General features: G+C 37.3%; 2 protein-coding genes across 2 annotated transcripts in view; both read right to left on the bottom strand.

The window, feature by feature from the left end:
* npdc1a (neural proliferation, differentiation and control, 1a) overlaps nucleotides 1–6,394 on the bottom strand; it is a 28,568-nt gene extending 22,174 nt beyond the window's left edge. The window contains exon 1 of the mRNA XM_051878809.1: nucleotides 6,009–6,394. Within this exon, the coding sequence (XP_051734769.1) occupies nucleotides 6,009–6,117 (109 nt within the window). The 5' untranslated portion in view covers nucleotides 6,118–6,394. The remainder of the gene's footprint in view (nucleotides 1–6,008) is intronic.
* A 3,977-nt stretch (nucleotides 6,395–10,371) lies between these two features.
* Nucleotides 10,372–24,600, bottom strand: si:ch211-282j22.3 (ER degradation-enhancing alpha-mannosidase-like protein 3). Its single transcript, XM_051878804.1, has 20 exons — nucleotides 23,936–24,600; nucleotides 22,496–22,541; nucleotides 21,708–21,808; nucleotides 20,413–20,452; nucleotides 20,198–20,310; nucleotides 19,830–19,983; nucleotides 19,124–19,258; nucleotides 18,917–19,022; nucleotides 18,687–18,784; nucleotides 18,450–18,575; nucleotides 18,169–18,252; nucleotides 17,968–18,051; nucleotides 17,664–17,788; nucleotides 17,397–17,562; nucleotides 14,699–14,850; nucleotides 14,499–14,619; nucleotides 13,788–13,964; nucleotides 13,538–13,703; nucleotides 13,261–13,452; nucleotides 10,372–12,115 (listed from the first exon to the last, which is right to left on the bottom strand). Exons 1-20 carry the CDS (start codon nucleotides 24,079–24,081, stop codon nucleotides 11,913–11,915), a joined length of 2,535 nt encoding a protein of 844 aa, XP_051734764.1. The 5' UTR covers nucleotides 24,082–24,600; the 3' UTR covers nucleotides 10,372–11,912.
* Between the last annotated feature and the right edge of the window lie 250 nt (nucleotides 24,601–24,850).

Raw genomic sequence — 24,850 nt, forward strand, 5'->3', positions numbered from 1 at the left:
GTCCTTAAACAGAGAATTCTGTAAAAGAAAATATCTCCCTTTGCATTCAACTTTAAGCATCGTAACTTTGCAGATGTCGTTTATGTTCAAACAGCAACATTACACACTAACTAAAGTTAAAAAAGTGAAATCATATTTAACCACCCCTTTAAGTACTGCACATACTTTTGAAAATCAAGTGTTTAGTTGATCCTAATAAGCACTCATTGTCATAGCTGTAAACACGACGGCTTTCTTCTTCCATGAGGGGGTTTGGCATCATGGCGGGTTTGTTTCCAGGCGGACCGTTAAAGAACGTAAAACAGACGTCTCCCAGGAATCCTGTAGAATTCAACCAATTAGATGACGACTTTGAAACTCCTGAACTGTTTCCCATTTTGTGTGCCATATGAATAAGATGTTCAGCCAACGGTCCGTGACGTCTGAGGCAGAGACTAACACGGTGCTAACCAGTGGCATGCCAAACACACTGTATAGTCTTTACTGTATGAATTAAATATAAATTGATACATAATAAAGATACAAAAATGATTCAGTCAAAAGCAGTGAGTGATTTTGTCAACAGTTTATTAGGCTGCTGTTCCTTTAAGAATGAATGCACGAATCTAATATACGGTTACACATCCGATTTGCTTTAAACTGTTTACGCTCACCAACCCGGGAAGAAGCTCGTCGTAGTCCCTACCAGCCATTTGGTTGTAGTCCTTAATAAACAGAGTTCTTTAAAAGAAAATATCTCCCTTTGCATTCACCTTTGAGCGCCATAACTTTGCAGATGTTGTTTATGCTCAAACAGCAACAGTAAACACCGCACCGCATTTGAGTACTTTTTAGCGGCTTATTGTGATTAATAACACTCTAACGTGTCAATAACTTAAAATAATACAGCGAAGTAAAAAAATGTAACACTTTAGAAAATCGATTTTTAAAGTTTGTGAATCAATGCGAATCGGCAGAAGATAGAATCGAATCATATGTGTATTGATTTTTTTTCTCCCACCTCTAATATATACCAATAAATTAATCATGTGAATAAATGGGAGTAGAAAAGGTGTAGTAGAGTATGCAGGTTTCCACACCTCATTTGCACAGAGTAACTGATAGCAATTGAAGGATCATTTGAATAGTTACATTCAAGAGCAATAAAATATTTGATTGTGGGAAATTCTAGGTACGACACATTCAGCTGGAAAGACTTGTACAGTAAAAGGGACGTGTGAATACAGATGGATACTTACTAGGGATCATCCAACAAATGACTAGAATTTAACAGCCATTCAAAGGCAGACAGATGTCTGGTCATGGAACCCGAAACCAGCTTATTCAGTTTTTAAAAATATGCTGTTTTACATATCCTCAGTACTTACTATCCTTTCAAAAGTATAAAACAAATATAATATATTCAGAAGTCAACAAATATGTCTGTAAAATTCTCACGGATTACGCACAAAATAGATTGTGTAACATCAGACTGCACTTCAAGACTCTGAGGGTCTCTTTTATAGTCTGCCTGGCTCGGATCCTAATTATCATTAACAAAAACCCAATAATGACACACTCTCATTAGTGAGAGAAATGCAGTGAACCACAGGAAATGAGAACCCAGATTTACGCCCACATCTTTCAATAGCCACATTAAGAAACAATCACAAACCACCCTTTTGGCCAAGAAAGTTTCCGTACAGTACAGAACAAAGTGTAAGTCTCAGCTCTAAATGTGCTTTCCGCAACCAAGTTGGCAACTTGTATGTACTCAGTGTGGGAAGACTGAGGGGTGGATGTTTGCTGTGTGTTACTGAACACTCAAGGGTGTGTTTGGATTTTACAGTGCATATTTAAACCATGTTTGTTTGTACCTTAGCTGTATAAGAAGTACACATTTTGAGTCTCACTAATCAGGATACAGATAATATGGCCACAGCTGCTTCGTTCTCACATAGCAAGGTTTGTAAAGAGTATGTGGCCTTATTCAGGGATCTGCTGCAGAGATAAGCCACTGCTCTCAATGTGCGCTCTGCAAATCATCATTGTGACAGTAACAAGCTGTTTCCAGATCTCTGTAGAGCCTTAGATCCTCACGTTCCCCTGAGACAGCAAGAGCAGGGTCCAATTCTGCAGTTACTACAGCAACGCAGCTAACCTTTTCTCAATTCACTCCATCACCTCCGAAGAGAGCAATGCAGCACTCAGACACCTCACACTACCCAAACACATTTTATGTAAGTGCATTATGTAGCGAGCTGTAACGAGAACTGCAGCGTAATGGAAAGAGATTTTTCCCACTATATGAAACAGCAGTGTCCCTTTCTTATATATCTTTTACCCTGTGCTTTATGAGGAGCAGGTTTAAGGTGGCATTTTAAGGTTCAGATTTCAAGTTAGAGTGTCTAACAAAGCACTGAAGTGTTCTTCAGATCGGTACGCTATTGTGCAGAAACTAAAAGGCCTACCACTTAATTATACCAAAGCAGCTTCAAAAGGCAGCAATTAACATAGTTTACAAATGAAAATAAAAAGGGCTCAGGACATAGCCGTGTTGTACATCAAACCTGACACATAAACATTTCCATGTTTTGAGCAAGCTGTATGATCATAGGCCAAGTTCAAATTATAACGAAATTGGGTATAGATTAACCAGGGCCATTTTCTTCAGGAAAAAGATCTCTACAGCACAATGATGGCCTAATAACCCCATTAATGTGATCAGTTGTCACTGTTAATTAAAACTAAAACTATTAAAGTGCCCCTATTATGCCGTTTTTAAGGTTCTAATATTGTTTTGGGAGTTTCCTACAACAGGTTTACATGCATGCAAGGTCAAAAAACACTTTCATTTTCTCATAATATACATTTAATTTCACCTCAGTTCTCAATGTTTTGTAAACAAAAATTTGTTAGAAGCAGTTCAATGAATCAGTCTCTTTAAACCCCTCCTTTCCGTGAGCCTACACTGCTCTGATTGGTCAGACGGCCAAATCCTTTGTGATTGGTCTACTGCGCGCATCGCGCGCCCATTGCCATAACTGAATGACAGCTATCAGTTCACGAGACATTGTATACAATGTATGGACAGAAAAGATAGCATCGATTTTACCATATCAATTCGAGCCTGAGTCCGACGACGAAATGTCTGAAGTAGTCGATCAACCAGAAACTGATTCGCAATCACGACTGGAGTAGGACGTTTCTCTATGGTAAGTGTCACATTAGTTTGTGTTATTTATAAGACGTGATAGCAGCGTCACTGTTGCACCTGTAGGAACTGTATCAGAATGCCAAGCAAAGCTGAAAACCTCTAAACATAAGATAAACATTTAGGCTAGATGTGTACACAGACTTTTTCGTCATAACTATTAACAAAGAAAAATGGCTATATCATTGTTTGACATTACAAGGGGTGTTTACTCTTTACAGAGATAATATTTAAACTAGTTAGCGTGGACTAGCAGCTTAACATCCTATTACAATATAATAGCTGATAATGCATTACACCTTGTAAACAAAAGTCGTGCTCCATCCTTGATCATTACTCCAAATAATAAGACAGACAAGCTGCATTAATTGACACATTTTTAGACAATATTGGACCCATATCTAAATAGCAGAACTACAGAAACGTGAGTTAGCCGGTTAGCAGAAGACATACAGACTAGGGTGTACGTTACACAACATAACATATAAAACTACGAATTTTGAACGACTGCTAGAAAATATAAACATCAATTATTAATCATACTTACAGGTTGAGATTCAGAGGAGCAAGCTGGTCCAAATAAACTGGTCATTGATCCATATTTTAAGACCAAGCATTTTGTGAATCCTGCTTTAAACTCCCTGAGGTTTGAGAAGCAGTCATCAGTAAAATGACGGGAACAACAAAAGATTGTACTGCTGTGGTATTGTTGAAAAAATGAATATTCCCTGCTGTCTGCACTCGCAATATGCTAATGTTTCGTTGTGATGTCACAACGAAATGGCTTGGCATTCGTTTTACAAATGACTCGTTTAATTGACTCAGAGTCGACTCTTACTTTTGAGAGACAATAACTTTATACACGGTGCACTTTCAGATTTAAAACTTTGCAGGATGTTTTCATTCACTTAGACCTATGTTACACACTACATGAAAGGTAATTTTCAAAGATCCATAATAGAGGCACTTTAAAATACTATAATAGTATAAACATCAAATCAAATAGAAAAGGAAATTTAATTTGCTTTGGACAAGAAAAATCCCACACAGAAAGAGGACTTACAGGACTACTTTCCACTAGTTTCAGAAGTCCACTATACCACTAAGGTTAGCTAATGATATTCATAAATGTGCTCCTCAAACAAACAGACCAACTGGGTTGCTTTATTCACCTGCACGAAACAGGCTTGATTATCTACACACGCTCTGGTCACCATCTGTGAAATTACTGCATGGCTAGCGGCTCTAACCACAGATCTGTCTTTATCTGTGAAATATGACATGCTGTTCTGTGGCGATCAGATAATCAACAGCCTGGGGGTGGGGGGTTCACACTAAACGTGGCAGCTCTTTTCAGAAGTCACACGCTAGAGAACAACAAACAATCTACAATGGAAAACATGCATAAATACACATTAACAGCACTAGGAGATGAAATAAGAGCGAGTAAGAGGAAAAGAGGGACGCAAAATTTCTATTGGTTAGCCTTTGGGCATGTTACGGAACAGTGGAAACCTTTAGAGCAATATGATAGGTAGGATGGAATTAGTTCATATATAAATAATTATTTTAATCTTTCTTATTTGATATCCAGTTGCTGGATAAAACTATACAAGTGAGGGGTGCTCAGCGTGCAGATGTGTGTCAATAGGAAAGAGATTGTGAGAGAGAGAGAGTTGTGCCAGTGTCCAGATGTTGTGATTCCCAGAGAGGTCTGAAAAAGAAACTCGATAATCTCTCCTCATGTTCTCCATAATTACTGCACTCACATCCCACATTCCAGCTCACACAGTCCACAATGAACCTCTTAGACTACAATGAACATTTGAGAAATCAATCAGACACTGGCTCGATGAGCATAGAACAAAAGGAGTGAAAATATACGTACTTCCTTCAAACATATTTCCAATAAAGTGCAAATAGGACACCAGATTCTGAATAAGAGGGCTTTGAATTAAAGCATAAATGCATACATAAAATCTACTATATGAAAAAAAAAAAAAAAGTAAATAAAAAATGTACGACAATAGCATCTGCTTATGGTACCGGGTTTAACAATTATTGCCTGATTTAAAACAAATTTTAGCGAAGTATAAAAATATGCTTTAAAAAATGCAATATTAAGTTAACTTCCACCAAAGCTAAAATTAAGAAGTTTAAGTTCAGCTAGAAGTTCTCTCCCACATCAAATTTAATTAAGTAAAATTAAAATGTAATGTACAAATAGATGACTGTGTATATTCAAAATGAATATGTTGGCTTTGCAATGTAAACATCATGTTAAAAGCATGCAAATAAGACCTATACATTAACACATTCATTTTAATGCAATATCAACTAATCTCTCTATCCACCAAGAGGTCCTTGACCTTAAACCAGTTTTTAACAACACTTTAATAGTACAGGATCCAAATAACTGGGAAAAACACAACAAGGAAATTCCATTCCATTTTCCTTTCCTCCTTCATGTTTGTTTCTCCACTTGTTTAACCGGATTAGGGTTTATATAGACACTCTGACTCCTGTTTATTCTAATTGGCATATCTACAACTTCAAAAGTGTAATAAAGAAGAACCCACATGCCAAAACTAAAGCAATTCACAAGTATGAAAAATATTTAAATTCACAATCAGCTTTGGAAATCAAAGATATAGGCTAACATTAAATTAAAATTCCATTTTAACCACTTTAGATAGCGTTTTCACATCACATCCCATGAATGACATATTACGTATTAAATATATGAATATATATCCCATAATAAATAAGAGCTCACAAAAGCTCCTGTGCTACCACCAGACAGACAGACACTTACCCGGCATACTCGCACCGACGGCGGCGAGGATTACGCAGATCAAGACCCCGGGTAGAAGGAGGGAGGCCCGGGCTTGCCGTGCGCTCCGGCTCGGGGAAAACAACATCATTCACTGCGCTTCTCAAGTCCAGGACAGCAGATAAAAGCTCCAGAGTGTCATCATCTGTGTGGGTCGGATGGACGATTGAGAGATACAAACCGGCCCGAATAGGGATGAAAGCGTAAACTCAAGAAGAGCGTTAAGCCGCTGCCCGTGTGGTACAGAGCTAAAGATAGAGGAGAGAGATTGCGGCAGGAGGGAGGAGGAGAAGGAGGACCTCCGCTTATAAAGACGCTACAGGAGAGATTAGAACAGCTACATACAGCAGCGGGAGGATGAATGAGCTCGTGACGCAATGACGCTGACGTCCGTGCTTCTTCTCTCAGGTGAGGGAACACAATGTTAATAACAAAATAAAAGAGGTTTTCAGTATAAAAATGTTATTTGTAAATGTTAGTTGTCACAGTGGGAACTTGCTATTAACAGCCTTATAATATTTTCAGTAAAATGTAAACAGTTTTGAAGTAAGTTCTGTTTTAAACACACAAAACCACTGCTAGAATAAACAATTTCTTCTAATTGTGTTTTTGAGACCTTCCTCAGCCCAGGACAGGACAATCTTTATGAATCTTTTGTTTCGAATCAGTGATTCGGATCGCGTATCAGACTGCCAAACTGCTGAAATCACGTGACTTTGGCGCTCTGAACAACTGATTCGAGAAAAAAGATTCGTAAAGCTTCGAAGCAGTGTTTTGAAATCGCCTATCACTAGATATGGTTGAAAAGTCGTTATTTTGCTTTTTTGGCGCACAAAAAGGATTCTCGTCGCTTTATAATATTAAGGTAGAACCACTGTACTCACACTAACTGTTTTAAATATGTTTTGAGTACCTTTCTGGATCTTGAGAAGTTTGGTGACATTTCATCAAAAATATCTTAATTTGTGTTCCGAAGATGAACGAAGGTCTTACGGGTGTAGAACAACATGAGGGTGAGTAATAAATGACATTATTTTCATTTTTGTGTGAACTAACCCTTTAAACCTTGTTTAAACTTCCTCATATGACAACAAGTCAAGCCCCAGCCGCTCTGATAGTGTTTTTCTGACTCAGAGTTCAAATTTCTTGCTGCCATTTTAAAATCTTAATATTTAGATTGAGTACAAGTTAAAAATTATTCATGTGCTCTTGTAGTGTTTTGTATTAGTAGATTTCTGGCATTTAAAAAAGAAACAGTACTAGTATACCAGTAGCTATAAATGCGGTTTATTAACAATTCATAAAAATAACATAGATTATAATAACAATAATAACTTGCATACAATATTTGTTTGCACATATAGATTTATATATATTTTTTTTCTTTTGCATATTATTTCTTTTTTGTTTTACACAGTACATTTTTATGGAAACCATGAAATGTGAAATACAGAAGATGGGAAAAAATGGTTTGTCAAACTGTTTCAATAAAACTGAATCTAGAAATACAAGAAAAAAGTACGTAGGCAGATTGTGTGCGAATAATGACAAAATTGCAAAAAAGAAAAAAGATAGAAATGTTCACAAACTGTTCACTGTCTGTTTGTGTAATAGACTCTCTAACATTATAAAATAATTTTTCTTTATTGAAAAATCAACAGTTAAGGTGACATGGAAATTCAGATGTCATGCTTGTGGCACCTGGTGGCCAAAGTCCGTACATGCAAATTGTTAGGGAGCAATCAATTTCTTTCTCATGTGTTGCCTCTTGAGAAACTATATATATATATATATATATATATATATATATATAATATGAAGGTGAATACAAAAACATTTTAAAGAGAAAAAGAAATGACTTTTTTTTTCAGGGAAATAGGCACAAATAGGCAAAATAATTATTTTTTTGGTTTTAATACTTAAATCTTTTCATCTGCACATAGTAATGATCAAAACTGAAGACGGATGCATTATTTTCTGGCTCCCATTCTGGGGAATCCAGGGCTGTTGCAGACAAATAGCTCAATGTCCTTGCCTGAGTACTGACAGAGATAATAAACAGGTATTAAACACTGTAAATATTTTTATCACTATCATAATCAGAGATCCAGAACCTTCAAGACAAAGCTGAAATCAAATGTAACACTGATAGTGAGACTTTTTTGTGTTTTCAGAAGAATATACCTCAGTTTTGAGGGTCCTGTTCAGATTGCTTGGGTTACAGGTACACGGTCTGGATAGTGGAAATTTATCCAGAAGAGGAAGAGTTGCTACAAGCCAAGAGATTTAAAGGGTTAGTTCACCCAAAAATGAAATTTCTGTCATTAATTACTCACCCTCATGTCGTCCCAAACCCGTAAGACCTTCGTTTGTCTTCGGAACACAAATTAAGATATTTTTGATGAAATCCGAGGGTATCTGATTCACACATAGGCAGCAATGACATTGCACCTTTTGAGGTCCAGAAAGGTACTAAAGACATTGTTAAAACCGTCAACGTGACTACAGTGGTTCAACCTTAATATTATGAAACGACGAAAATACTTTTTGTGTGTAAAAACAAAACAAAAATAACGACTTTATTCAACAAATTCGTCTGTCCCCTGTCATCTGTCATCAGTGTTTACATCTAAATGGCGGCTCGGTATTGGCCGGCTCTGGTCACATGAGCAATACTGAGCCACTGAAGCTCTGCAACAAAAAGCTCTGCTCAAAAGGTGCAGTGTCATTGCTGCCTATGTGTGGTTCAGATACCCTCGGATTTCATCAAAAATATCTTAATTTGTGTTCCAAAGACAAAAGGAGGTCTTAAGGTTTGGGACGACATGAGGGTGAGTAATTAATGACAGAAATTTCATTTTTGGGTGAACTAACCCTTTAAGACAATACAGACATGAATTACTAAGGAGGCAATGATAACTATGCTATGATATCTAACAGAGTGAGGTTCAAACCATATGTTATAGTGCTGAGGGAAGATATGTGGCGCTTACCTCTGGATCCTTTCAGTCTTGGTAGAGAAGGCCAGGTAGGGAGCACAGGGGAGGCCTGAGGCTTTTCTACAGGGCTTCCTCTGGTCCGTTTTGGTAGTGTCAACTGCAAAAGCATGATGCCAGAAACAAAATAAGTGCTTTAACACTAGACTAACAGGAATTAAAGACTGTAACTCTCACTGTTTTACACCTAAGGTAGGACCTGAAAGTGTTTTTAGGAATAGATACCTCAGTATTGCCTGGGAAAGATGTTAGCTTTCTGGATGGTGGGAATCTGCCCAAAAAAGGAAGAGCCACTGCAAACCAAAGAGATTCAAGACAAAAAAGTAAAGACTTGCCTAATTGCACCAAGTGCAACTCTTAATTGTAAGGAGGCGTAAAAAAAAGTGTGCAGTTTCCATGAACATGATATCTAACAGTGTTAGGTTAAAACTGAATGTGTTAGTGCTGAGACATATGGAAGGAGAAATGTGGAGCACACTCACCTCTGGATGGATCCAGACTTTGAACAGAAGGCCCAGTGGAGTGCGCAGGGGAAGCCTGAGGCTTTGCGAAAGCGCGCCCTCTGTTGATAGTTTTTAGTAGTGCCAACTGCTAAAGCACAATGATTACTTTATTTTAGTCTTAACAACGATATCAATTTTATCTGCGATTTTAGTAAATCATTTTGAAGTACATCTTTTAGCATAACAGAATAAAAGCCATCCTTAGACAATTAATTAGCCCCGCACAGCTTTAACTATGGCTAGGCTAATGTGACAGAGATTTGAGTCTTTTTCAAACATTTTCTTACCGTTTCCTTCGGATCTTTTTTCTCCGCATTAGGCCTTTTGTAAGCTAAATCAATAAAATAATAATGAAAAAGTTTAAAATGGAACATTTGGTCCTTTTGAAAAAAGGAATAAGAAGAAAAAAACGTACCCGAAACTCCCTTGCAAATCATTCCTCTGAAAGTAAAATTTCAAAAACATTTTGATATATAGAGTTTGTACTGAAGGTGTATCTGTATTTGAGTAGAGAGATGTAGACTATACTACTTTACCTGACGGACTGGTTTGCAAGACTCATCATTCCTCAACGTTTTAACGCTAAAAGTTATACAAGACTTAAGCCTTAACGCTTGAACATTAGATAAAATATTCAGAATATTCAGATAAACTGCAACCATGACAATCTCTGTAAATGAGTTCTGTATGACGCCACAATAATCGAATAGGATACATCAATGAAAAACAAATCTATTCGAAAACACCAGGTAAAACCCTGAGGAAAGAAATAATAATAATACTGTACATAAAAGTATTATAAAATTAAATTATTAAAAATGATATTACAGCAATAACGACACACAGTAGGGTCATAACTTGATTTTAATGGCAAGTACTAACATTTCATCAGTCAATACAAAAACAGCTATTAAAAACACACTATAAAAATCTCGTTCTGTCACAGCAACAGAATATATTCATCACTTTGGCCCTCAACAACAAACATCTTCATCTCAAGTATTGTATAGAAAATATTTTAAGAAATAAATATATTCCCATCTGATCTCTATTATGCCCACACAATAAAGTAAATCAATCATAAGCCCTTTGTGAAACAAGAGGTACACAGGTTGACATCCTTTTGAAAACAGCCGTTGTACAAGTTGTACATTGTAATTAAGACATGAAATGGAAAGGTTTTGGGCTGAACCGTTCTCCACATGCTATAAAGTGACAGATTGTATTAAACACTTAACGTTTAATACTCTTATTTTAATTGACTATGAAGTCTGAGCTACAGTATGGCTGTGTGACAAACTTGCATTGCAATGAACACTTAATGCAAAAGTGTTTTTCAATTCAAATATTCTAAGACAAAGTGATATGTAGAAAGCAATAAATCTAGTGTAAGCAGCACCTCCAATGTGATGGTGAAGCTGCAAGTTGGACAGTGGGGGTTGCCAGAAATTGCAAAATTAGGGAGACCAATTGTCATTTCTTTCTCCTTGCACAAAAACATGTAAATATCACTATATAATCTGTGTCCTGGGCCTTTATGACAGAGGCGTTACGACGCATGTTATCTGGTAGAGGAAAGGCCAGCTCTCTCAAAAATCTTCCTTGACCAGTCACTGCATGTAAGCAGGACGAATGCGTCGGCTGCAAATATGCACACACACATACAAATTCACACAGATTAAATATTGGCACATGATGAAATGCACACAATCTGTGACATAATGATAAAGGCACTGTACATGCCTTTCACATACACACATGCAAACATGTTCAAGTCATAGTTAATTGATTTCCCTGATTTTTCTGTATTGAACACATGGTAAACTATGTCATACTGGTTCATTCTCCCTCATTTAAAAATCTTCTGCAATAACTACAACACTGTTTTTTGGGGGGTTTGGTCATAGGAGCCCTGTGTTATGGATGTCCTGAAGCCACTTTAATTTTGAGGATGAATTAAAAACACACAGGACTGAGAACCTGTGATCTGCTGTGAAAGAAAAAGACAAAGAAAATCATTCAAATCAAGTCTGATCCACATCAATTGGTGTGAGAGAACATCTTGTACACCTCTTTAATTCCAAAACTGTAACTTCCAAATGTAGCCAATTGAGAACAATCTATAGCAACTACCACCATATCAGTGAGATCTGCATGTCGCACCATCTCGCTCTGTGCAGATCAATATAGTTCCAACTATGCAAGATAAGACCATCTTAACAGGGGGAGACTTCTTATCCCCCCCGTGAGGAGATCAGATGGTACAGTCCATGCTTAGAAGAAACATTCACCATAGCACAGCCTGCATTTTCTGATCTGAGGTCAGTGACAGGGAGCAACAGCCCTGCGTTCTGCGAAGGGGACCATGGTCACGGATGATCCCGCTGTCAGGGGCTGTTCTTAGGGTCTTTTTGCGGAAAGGTGCAAGTCTTCTGGTTGTCTCCAGTCAACGACGCGGCCTCAGTGTCCGTCTCCGTGGCGCTCTCGCTTTGCTCCAGCACCAGCTGGATGGTAGTGCTTTCGGTCTCACCCTCAGCAAGCTCTCCTTCCTTAGCAAGACGGAACTTAATATTTAACTTCTCAGGTTTTTCTATAAGGAAATAAAAAAAGAAATCAAAAACTTGAAATTGGAGTCCACATAAAAAAAATTTGTTTGTATCTTTACTCTATAAATTGTACAAGACAAATACTCATGTTCTTTAGCAAATGATTTGTGAATAATGATGGATGAATATAAATGTAAATATATATATACAGGGCCTAAAACTAACATTTTGCCACACCTGCCAATGGCTGGTGACTTAAGAAAATATACCGGCCATAAATATTTTTTTTACTGGCAACAAAACTATTTTTGCAAAAACAGACAGTTATGACACCAAAATTTTTGTGAAAATTTCAGATCTTCAGTGAAAATTCATACAGATACAGAAAAAAAAAAAAAATATATATATATACAACATACAAAAAAGTAATCAAATGTAAAATAACACTGCACAGTCTTCACTGTATAAATTAAACAGAGATTAATCCTTAAAGTTACAAAAGTTATTCAGTCAAGACAAGAGCAGTGAGTGATTTTGACTTTGTCCTTTGTTATTTGATTACCATTAAAAACATAGAAAGCAGCAGGATTATTAGGACGCTGTCACTTTAAGCCCAAATGCGCAGATCCAATATACTGATACACGTTTTATCTTTCTCAACTGTTTACGTTCCCTTAAGACCTAACAGACTAGCAAAGACGGGCATTTTTTGACAATTTAGTATGAATTTGCTCAAGAAGATGTTCAACGGAGCTTAATTCAGTATTTGTGCGCTGTCCGGCTTTTCTGGGCGCGAGCTTTGGATGTTTGCGCAGAGAAAACTTCCTACACAGCACGCGAGTAATGCGCTTGAATATTTAAATCGGCAAGGCGATGCAGCACTGGCCCGTTAACGGTGTCCATTAAGCGAGCATTGTTCACGTTCATGTTCTCACAACAATGCATTGTTAGAAATAGAATTCATAAATGAAATTCATAAATTGTAATATTATTTCACAATATTTCTGCTTTTTAAAATCTAAATTCAAATAAATAAATTTGTTAGCTTGATTTTATTTATTTATTTATCACTCAGTCTCTTTGTTGCTAATAGTGCAGGCAGTCATTGGTGGCAATTATTTCAGAAGTCAACAAAAAATGAGTAATCCATATGGAATCCATATTCAGTAGTTTTAGTCTGATCAAATACCTTTTCCCAGTTGTTTCTCTTTGGGGAGCAGGAGGACGTCCACGTTGTGATGTTCTTGCAGAGCGGCAGTGAGTGTAGCTCCCTCTTTGCTGAAGAGGAACACTAGGGGAACTGTGATGTCATCTGTAGGTTCTCCATCTCCAACCATCTGGAACAGTGGCGTCTCAGCACTGCTGCTCCCCTCTCTGTGATCTGTGAGAACATTCAAAAACTAAGGGTCCACATTCTAAGACAGTGCAGAGAAACCATGTGCGGCAAGTATTACACTAGATTTTACCAATGAAGATGACTCCAATGGCTCCTGCTTCCTGCAGGCGCCGAGCTTTAGCAGCAAACATGCAGTCTCCTCTCAGTGCTAGTGCTATGTGTCCCTGCAGCTCTACTGCATTCTCAATGGGACCACACGCCATATAAGGAACACTCTTCACAATACTACCTTTCACCTTTGAGAAAGTCAGAGAGGAGACAATGATTAATTGTGTCAAATGAATGACGTGAGGTCAAGAAGTTTCCATACGGTTGCTCACCCCATGCTCTTGTTTGGTAAGATCCATTCCAAACTTTGCAGGACCAGCCGTAAGGACTGTTCGACCCAAAAATGGAGGGGAAATGAGCTGCACAATCAGTGGCACCACTTCCTCATGCTCAGGGGTTTGGCTCACCTCAGCAACCAGCTTCAACTTGAAAACACCCTTCTGAGAGTCCTATGGAAATCACAGATTGTCCAACAGTTGATCACAATGCTGTTATTGTTAATTAAAACTATTAAAAATCATTTTTAAAATATAAATATTAGATGACAAACAAAATTGTAAATGTTGCCATAGCAAATAACTGAAATAATATACGTTTTATTTCTACACTAAAACAAACTATTCTCACTTAGAAATTGCTAGAAAATTTCAGAAATAATTACAACAAAAAGTAACACATTGAATTAAATGTGAAATTGAGGTATAAAGACTGAAAAAGTATTTTCTTATAAAACATACTCCAATAATTTTACTTCTAAAAAAAACACTTTTACAGTGTACTAAAATTACTAAAACTAAAATTAAAAGGTAAATAAAACTATAAAAACAGATCTTAAAATGTTAAAAAAAAAAAAAAAATTAAATGAAAGCTTTTATTTTTATATTTTCAGTTAATTCAAAACATTAATAAATACTACAATAGTATATAAATAATACTAAAATAACTGATTGGTCTATTGAAACTAATAACTCTTGCAGATTCACCTGAAATGCTGAGCCTTGGCTTGCAGAGATCAGCTCAGTGAGAGGCGTAAGAGAGATGCCCATGCTTTTCAGAAACTCGACTGGCTCCAGGCCAGTGTCATGAAGAGGCAGTTCAATCCCCCTGTGTTGAAGAAAAAGAGGAGTTAGGCCCATTTTCTTTTACATGATACTCTACGGTAAACCTGTAGCATATGACGCACCTGACAGGTGAGGCCTGCTGGGCTCTTCCCACACCGGTGAGGTATTTATAGCCGTCTCTGATAGTCTTGGCGAAGGTGGGGTTGTTAGGGAACAGGGTTTGAGCACTGGGGCACGAGTATGAAAACAAATCATCTTCATGAGCTTGAGGTTCCTGAAAGATACACAATGATGTTGTGACATTAGTTACTAACTACGATGGAAACACATTTACCAAATAAATTCCTTGATGTGCCACAAAAAACTTTGCTTCAACAGATCATGTGATTGCATACTTGGCAAATCTCATTGCACACCTGTCACCATCTCAAATGTTGTTTTAGTCATTCTGAAATGCCTGAGCCAAAGTCTGTCATCAAAATAATTTTGTATAATTACCTTTCAGACCTGTCGCACACGATTGCATTCCCAAACATTAGGCATCTGAAGTTCCGAACGCAAGATAAAATGACAGCATTTGTTGCTGCATTTCGTCTGCACTCTCTGAGGCACAAGTCATTTTATTATGTAGGGGAAAAAAAGTGCCACAGTGGCTTCCTCGGTTGCAACAAATTTCATTTTTATTATTGACATTTTGCGGCAGCTTCCTAATGTTTTCTTGAACACACGGGAAGGACACGGTGCTTTATTCGCAAATGTTTTATGCAATATTTCAATTTTTTCTGCTAAATTAAATTGGCAACTTGATGGATACATAGCTATTGTATACCAAAGTATAAAATCACATTCACATTGTGGAAATTTAAAAAAAAAAAAAAAAGTTTACATCTGGTCACTTCATGCATTTTTATTGATTGGATAGCTATCTGAACTGTTAAAATGGCCACATAAATGTGTCTCCGCAAAACAAATATAAATCCGATCTACAATAACTGCACTATATGCAAATTTAACAGAGTTCATGTCAACGAAAGCAACAGATACGTGCTGCATTTGATCTATTGTCAGCTAATTTCAAGATCAAAGACCGCAATAGGAGAGAGAGCGGCATCAGCACTCGTAAAATCATTTAGTCTCACTACTTTTATGCATTGTGTGTTGTGCGTCTGTGACTTGCTTTCAGTTTTATTTGCGGCAGTTTGTACATTGTCATGCTAAAGAGATACACAGCTACTCATCTGTGGCGTGTTGCAGTAGCATTGTCATATCTGGCTATAACATTTCATATAGCCTATAACACGCTCTCACACGTTTATTTTTTAACATTTTAGGAGGAGTAAAATTGTGGTTTCAACAACCAGATGCATTTACCAATCAGACAGTAACCATTTTGTCTATTTAAACAGAGAAAAATCTAAGATAACGTCAGTAAATTATGGAGTGCTGCAAGGATCTGTGTTAGGCCCTCTGTTGTTTTCAATAAATATGCTGCCACTTGGTAATATTACCAATATAAAACATGGAATTAGTTTCCACTGTTATGCCGATGATACTCAGTTATATATTTCAATACGACCAGATGAAATCTCCAAATTATCCAAGTTGGCAGAGTGTGTTAAAGACATAAATTATTGGATGACCTGTAATTTTCATCTGTTAAATTCAGATAAGACTGAGGTATTACTTATTAGACCAAAAACCTTTACACAGAATCTCTTAGACTACAATTTGCATTTAGAAAGATGGACTGTTACTTTATCCTCTACAGTTAAAGACCTGGGAGTTATATTAGACAGGAACTTGTCTTTCGAAAATCATATTTCACATGTTACAAAAACAGCCTTCTTCCACCTCAGAAACATTGCTAAACTACGGAAACTCACAAAACTCTGGGCTTCTGGTTGTACCTAAGATATCTAAGGCCCTGTACACACGGAGACGAGTTTAGCTGTATATGCAAAAATATTGTATCACATAGGCGTTTCGTCCAGACGGATCCCGCGTTTTCAGAAGGTGAAACCGCTATTTTTTGAAACCGGGTCCCAGAGTGGATAAATCTGAAAACGACGCCCTTTGCGTTTTCGTATGTACATCCAATCCGTATATTTTGTGAAACGATGATGTCATCACCCCACGTGTCGACCCTAGTCAGACACCGCTAACAGCACAAAATGGCGGCAACAACAACAACAGCGTACTACATGCTTGTGTTGGTGCTGCAGAAGCTACCGAGCCTAAATCTTTATTAAAATAAAGCTTGATTTCGAAGCTTTACTAAAGTTTGTATACAGCACGCAAGATTAATGCGCATGCTCAAAGTCTTATTCTTTGTTTTTAGTTTATCTCTATTGCAGAATTACAGCGCCACATACTGATCTGGCATGTATACTACATCGTTTTGAGTCGTTTCAGTGGTTTCGTGTGTACGCAGATATTTCTTGAGACGAGGAAAAAAAAAGATCTGATATGGAAAGCTCTGGCTTCGTGTGGATGTAGCCTAAGTCTACTAAAGGAGGGAGAGCATTTTCACATTTGGCTCCTATACCTTGGAATAGTCTTCCTGATAATGGGAATTGAATTGAAATGAATTTACACTTGTCCGGAGGGCATTTACACCTGGTCTTCTCACAATTGAATAGCTATCAGATCAGAGAAAACGCATGAAGTGACCAGGTGTAAATAGACCCTATGAAACAACAAGAGTCCTTATGGGATTTATCGGATCCATAAAAACTCTTGTTCCTATGACTGACCCCCAAATGATGTTCTAGACAGAACATCAATTTGCAGTACCGTTCATGAAAACAGTTGAGCTCTTACCGTGTTGTTGGTATGGCAGGAGGGCTGGGTTGTTGATAGAGATACTGGGAGCAAATGAGCCTCAGTAGTGAAAATATAGTCATCAATGTCTATGGGCAACTGACTCTTTTCTGAGAAGAGCAGGTAGAGATACTTAAACATCTCAGCCAGGAAGAAGGAATCCATCCTTGAAATAAACAAACATACAAATAATTGTACTACTACTGTATCACTACTGATTTACCCTTTAAAATTAATCTAGATAAAGACGACTAATAGGGCTCCCACCTGTCCTCATGCGTTCCTGTCCTCACATCCTGTACGGCAGCGAAACCACATGGGACCCGAGCGTGAGCATTCAGCTTCTCCACTATAGACTGGCCTACTTTCAAGTAGTACGGATCACCTGTGGCCTAGAAATGAGGTGGAAAATGTTATGTACTGTAAAAAAACTGAAGGCAGACAAAATAACTAGTTTGACAAGACAGTACTTAAGCTGTTCACACTGACAGCGAATCAAAATCTGCACTGTTGGTTGCTAGTAGGCATTCTTATTCAACTGTTGTATTCAACTTTCAGCTGGTATACTTACTTTGTAAAGGAAATATGTGCTCTCAGCAAACTCCGGTCTCAGCGGGTGCTGCCCCCAGTGAACTCTGAACTCAGTGGTAAAGGCCTGTTAGACAACAGATCATTTGTAGGGAAATACATAAATAGGATTAGTATTGAAAAATACAATAATATTACGCTGTGATGTCTGTAGATTGAGGATGTTTAGGTTTAAGTGACTTACCTCAGGGAGAAAATTGTGCTGTTTAGTCACTTGGTACAGCATCTCATGTGTCTCTATGGCAGGTTTCAAGTCTCCTCTCAGAACCTGAAAGATATTTTGATATATTTGATTAGAACTTTAAAATTATTTTTTTGTGCTTTTCTCTTTGTAACCCAAATGTCAGCCAATGGCCTTGTGTTGAAAACATTTACCGAGCATATATATTACGGACCGATCCTGTAAATTCAACAATATCTCTATTTCCTCAGGGAACATGAAATAAAGAGGATGAAAAAGTAAACCTGTAGTCCAGGGAAGAAGGCGAGCAAGGAATCCATCCAGCTGCGCACATTTACGGTGGGGTTGTGCATGTGCACATTGAGCAGCAGAGGAGGCTGGCTGATGTACTTCATAATGGCACTGTAGTGCTGTCACAATAAACAAAGACAAAGTCACATGTGCAGATAATAGATGTAATTAAACAAGCTCTGTTTGACTAATAGAGGTCTGATTATTTCTGAAGAATAAAGAGTTCTTACTGTGTTGAATCTCTCAAGGTACACCTTGTCCCCGAGAAGAATATAAGCTTTCATCAAGTATTCATAATAAGAGTCGATTCCAGCGCCAACACCGCTATCTGTCATGAGAAACAGAGAAGGTACGGATGTGAAAATCGTCTCTATAAGAGTCATGTGTTCAAGTGGCTGTGTAGGGTGTTTTACTGTGTAAATGAAGTGACAACAACAGAAATGCCAATGCAAAGCCTTACCCCTGCGAACCCAGTCTCCACTGTGGATGTTGATCACGGTGCCGACAAGGTCACTTCCTCTTTGCCTCTTTTCCCAGAGGACGTCCATAGCTTTTCTAGCATGTTCCTTCATAGATGCAGGTTGAACAACTTCTTAGACACACTTCTCATTGTCTGGGTCTTGATTGGTTATTGGTTAAAAAAAAAAAAAACCTGCTGGATGTTTACCTCAAATATTGTGTCCCCAGACAGTCGGCTGAGAGCTGCAAACTCCAAAATCATGGTCCCAGCGCAAGCAGTGCAAGTGTCCGACTCAGTGCCTGTACGAGAAAGGGGGTTGGCGACTCCATAACGCAAGTTTACCTGAAAATGCAACAAAAACGTTTAAAAGAAATTTCAGGTCAGGCTATAAGACAATATGGAATCATTCTCATGTAGCTTTTGCATATCAATATCAACAAACTGTTTTCAGGAGTTAAAAAAGGCAAAGAGGTGACTAGTGTAATTGGATCCATCACATTCCATTCCAAAATTAAACATTTTTTTTTTTACATTTTGCATAGTGGTTGAACATATTCTCCCCAAATCGTACTTCTGCATTTTTGCATTGGACGGTTAAATCAACAGAGGGGTGGTGCCAAAATTAAATGTGCATTTATTTTGGGTAGTGAAGTTTTTCAATATGGCATCTAACCTTAGTCAGGTTAGATGCCATATTGAATTTAACACGGTTGAAAACAAGGCTGTGAGGGAGAGACATACAGTCTTAAAACAAGTAAAGTCTTGTTAAACAACTGTACAATCCATTGAATGCACTGTATTCTATCCCTCACAGCCTCGTTTTCATTCCTGTCAAAAATTAAATAAGTCACTCTGCTGCCAACAGAAAGAGAGTTGAAATTATTTCAACATCAGTCAACGTTGGTGGAGTTACCCGAGGATAAGGAAGGCCACTGGTGGTGTTAAAGGCAGGCAGGAGGCGGTAACCCAGTTCTTTGGCCATGTGTAGCAGTTCATCTCTGTACCACTGCATCCTCTCTCCACGCTGCTTTAGAACATCTGCCATCACATGCGCACCCAACAAGCCACTGGAAGAACAAGGAGAGGATTCGTCAATAATTCACTTCAAGATGGGAAGTCTATGAGAGCATGAGAATATAGCCTGAAAACCTTATATTATGTATAATTTCCTGATTAACTTTTTATTTGAAAAAAATAAAAAAAAATAAATAAATACAGTGTTATAAATCAGGAAAAAAAAGATAAACATATCCAAAGCTAGGGAACCATCGTGATCCGTACCCCAGCACACGGATATTGGTTTCAAAGACAGAGACAACTATGTCGTTGTCCAGTCTGACATCTCTCACTGTCTTCCTCACAGCCTCCTCAAACTCATCCAGTTTGTTTAACAACTGCTCAAAACACATGAAACAACAGTTTAGAAGCAACCATTAATAAACAGCATTACGTTAATTTTGTTTTATGTCCATCAAATCAGATAAGATTTAACTCACCACAAGGGTATCTAAACTATCTATTAATGTTAGAGAGAACCTGTAAAGAGAGAAAGAGAGGTTATTAAAGTCACCATGTAATCAAAAATGAAAATGGACAACTCTTGTTTTGTTTTTTTATTGATTATTACAGTATTTATCATAAATGATTTATCTGTACACATTAGGGGTGTAACGGTACACAGAAGTCACAGTTCGGTATGTACCTCGGTTTTGGGGTCACGGTTCAGTACGAGTTCGGTACAACAGGAAAACGCAACAAATCCCTAATGCTAGGTAGTGTTGTCAAAAGTACTGACCATGATACCAAGTTGGTACTGAAATTTTAAAAATGTGACACTTTGTGCGCTGTTGAGTGGATTTGTAAACACCTAATTGGCCATTGTGTTTACGCGCTCATCATATATGTCTGTGATTGGCTACAATGATCAACGCTTCAAAAACATGTTATAAACAGACAATGATGCTCTGTGTGTACACTCACAATAAAAACGAAACATTGTGCTTTTGTAAAATAAAGAAAACATGCCGTTTTCTGCTATTCCGGTTTCCTTTCCAAGAAGTTAATGGAGTGCGTCACAAAAATTAATCAAAACTTAAAAACATATAGGCTACTAGCAAGCTCTTGCGTGCCATCTGAACTCTTGTTTCGGGTTGATGCATAGATCATCTCTTCTTCTGCTGCTCTTTTTCCTGTTGTGGTTGCATTACCGTGCACACCCCTTTCTGGATTGGAGTGTGGATCGCCTGTGACTGACTATTCGTCATCTGACTGAATGCACTGAACAGTGATGGTTCGGGATGAATACATTTACAGTTACACACCAAGTTCACATCAATATTTTAATCTGTGTGCCCTCGTAATCAGTGACATCTCTTCTTTAATGATGTGTTTACTGCCATGAGCAGGACTACCCATCACTCCCATGAGATCACAGCAATAGCATACCACAACCATCCAATGGACAAAATCAAGTCCCGTCCTACATTTTTTCTTTTTCGAGAATATGTTTCAAAAACTCCTGCAACTTCTGTTTCTGTTAATATCCCAAGGAATCAACTTAGAACTCTTTATTGAAAACTGATCTGAGATGTTTTAGATGTTCCATAAATGTTTATATCAATTTTCGCAACTAAATGAAGTACATATATATAGTTTTCAGTCATATTTTGAGAATCTAAAGTAACATAATTACAAGGTTTATGTGTGGCAAATATGAAATAAAGGTGAATGAAAAATGGACTAAAATAGGTAAATATATCACTTTGACAGAATCATCATGAGCTTGACTCACTTTCCCAGAGAGTCATCGATGTCCCCTCGATTGGGTTCCATCCCTCTCACCCTCCCTCTACAGCTGAGGGGCATCAACTCATCTGCTGGGTAGGCATAGTCCTGACACAGAATAGAAGGAAGAATTACACATAGTATATATCATAACCAATAACAGATGCAATAATTTCCATGACAAACAAATGGAATAGAGGTACACTACAGTTTAGGGCTGTCAAAAGTACCGACTTCGGTATCAAGTACCAAGTTAAAAAAAAAAATGATGGTGATGATGATACCAACATTTCCCCCTAGCATTTTGAGCGCTGTTTGGCCATTGTGTTCACGCACTCGACAGATATGTCTGTGATGGGCTACAATGATCAATGCTTTAAAAACATGTTGTAAATAGACATCAATGATGCTCTTCACCGAGCGCTTACACAGATACACACAGGAGCGTGTGAAAGCAGGCGTCTATCAGAAAAACCATCTAGGCAATCACAGACATATCTGTTGAGTGCGTGAACACAATGGCCAATTAGAGGTGTTTAAGAATCCACTCAACAGCGCTCAAAATGCTAGGCGAAAATGCTGGTATTGTCACATTTTTTTAAATTTCAGTACTGACTTGGTACCGAAGTCAGTACTTTTGACAACCCTACTGCAGTTAAGATTTATTTAACAACAACAGACAACAATTACTTCTAATGCCAATTATTTAGGTCCAATAAATACAAAAAAAAAAAAAAAAAAAAAAATCGGAACTAATTCTGAATTATAGACAGTGGGATCTGGGGATTTACTCACCATGTAACTGTTATAGGCGTGATCAAACATCTCAAGAATTTGGTCCCTAAAACAAACAAACAAACAAACAAACAAACAAAATTGAGTGAGCGGCAGCCCTCTTTTATATCACAGTGGGGAAAAAAAGCTATAGAAACTCTATTTAACTGCTACGTTAACTGTTGCTAAAGTCACCAAAATTTGCCTTTTAAGATATACCTTCCACATCTACATTAGAAAAAAAAAAAAAATCATATGTTATCTCACTGCTGTTATATGTGATGTGTGTGTGTATATAGATAGATATAGATGCATATATAGGTAAATAGTTTGGGGTCAGTAAGGTTTAAAAAAAAATTATTCAGAAAGGAAGCATTAAACTGATCAAAAGTGACAGTAAAGACATTTATATTGTTACAAAATATTTCTAAACCATCTATTCATCGAAGAATTATGAAAAAAAATTATCATGGTTTCCACAAAAATATTAAGCAGCAACTGTTTTCAACATTAAAAATAAAAAATATTTTTGAGCAGCAAATCAGCATATTAAAATGATTTCTGAAAGATCATGTGACACTTAAGACTGGAGTAATGGTGCTGAAAATTCAGCTTTGCCATCAAGGGAATAAATGACATTTTTTAATATTTTCAGCATGAAAACAGTTCTTTTAAATTTTAATAGTATTTTACAATATTGCTGTTTCTACTGTATTTTTAGCAAATAAATGCAGCCTCGGAGAGCAAAAGAGACTTCTTTCAAAAAGATATTAAAAATTTTACAGACCCAAAACTACATAAAATGTAAATATGTGTGTTTATCTATGGAATATATATGGAACCTAATATGAAATATATAAAACACAATAAACATATCGAGTGTCCTCTGCTGACTGTCCACACCCTGTCTCTGTGAAAAGGTATGATATCTTGGTTAAAGACAGTCCACATCTCAGCGGTTTAAAACATGAATTAGCAGGACAACTGAATCATTACACTGAGAAGCCAAACCCTCAAGAGTCAAGAATCAGTTAAGCTGAGTAACCATTTTGTCAACACCTCTGTGCTTTGTGTCTGAAGCAATGTTCTCCCAGTTCAAACAGAGAACAAGACACAACCACTGAAACAATGAGGTCACGTATGGATTTACAAGAGCAAGAACAAGTAATTGGTGTACTAACATAATTAGTGTCAGACAAAACCAAAATGACATGGAATTAAAGTACAGGTAATGTTTACCATTACATTAAAGCATTACAGTGTGTCATCATCCTTAGGCATTCAGAATTTGAGTATACAGCAATAACAGTGTTTGCCTAATGGGTTTGAATCAGTCAAATATAAAATATACAATCTTAAATGTATACATACCAATAGTACAATCAACATCTTTAGCATTTGACCTACCATCAAAATAACCATGTAAAATCACATCATACCAGTACATACAGTTAAACTCACCTGATTTTGGACTTTTCCTCTGCTGTCATGGCCTGTGCATCTTGACCAGTGACTCCAATTAAGAGGCAGGAGAAGATCATAGCTGCCAGAGCCATGACAAACCCACCACAACTGTGTGTTTCTCTTCTGGTCCAGTTTACCACCATTTTAAGAGGTATTTTCTTGACGATATGCTCTTGTAGCCCCTTTAAATGTATCTAACCCCTCAAGTACAGTAACAACTGCCTGACTCTAGAGGCCTGTCAATCTTTAATCACTTTTTTTTTATCTTGTCCAATGCAGTTCGTTAACATTAGTTGATTTAACATACCTGCTTAAATGATCGCATTTAATAACCGTCAGAATAAAATTTACTCAAGTGAATTACTTTGAATAAAAGCGTCTGACAATTTATTTATTTATAACAAGCAGATTGTCTACCTGTCGAGCTAACGACGGCTAACTAGCAAACTTCCTCATAAATGTATTTCCCAGCACTACTTTTGATCTCGTTAGTCCCTCTTGATATTTCTGGACATATATCCTGTCGAACTGACTGCGTCCAGCTCCTAATAATCTCCATCCCATCTTGATTTAGCCCCTCATTTCGCTGAGTTTGATTTAGCCGACTGATGATCAGCCTCAACGGGGCGCGAGCTGATGATTTCATCACTAAGAGCCACCGGACACAGCATTCTGTAAAGGCGGATATTTATTCATTCCGCAGTGTATTTAAAAACACAATCGATAAATTTGAAGTGATTATAAAGCTTGTCTCGGATTATTTTTTTTTACCTTAAACGGGTTAAAAAATATACCTATGAAATATTTAATACAAAAACACAACCCATTTGTATTGGTAAACCCCGTATTTTACATTGCTTTATACATGTTAAATTGCATTTTAAAAGTAATTTAGAGTGACATGTAATTCTA

The sequence above is a fragment of the Ctenopharyngodon idella genome, chromosome 21, assembly GCF_019924925.1.
Source record: "Ctenopharyngodon idella isolate HZGC_01 chromosome 21, HZGC01, whole genome shotgun sequence".
Taxonomy (NCBI): domain Eukaryota; kingdom Metazoa; phylum Chordata; class Actinopteri; order Cypriniformes; family Xenocyprididae; genus Ctenopharyngodon; species Ctenopharyngodon idella.

Coding starts and splice junctions, on each gene's coding strand:
- si:ch211-282j22.3 (XM_051878804.1), bottom strand. CDS start 24,081: ATGGTGGTAAACTGGACCAGAAGAGAAACACACAGTTGTGGTGGGTTT. Junction 22,542..23,935: donor GAGGAAAAGTCCAAAATCAG/GTGAGTTTAACT, acceptor TGTTTGTTTTAG/GGACCAAATTCTTGAGATGT. Junction 17,789..17,967: donor GCACATATTTCCTTTACAAA/GTAAGTATACCA, acceptor CCTCATTTCTAG/GCCACAGGTGATCCGTACTA.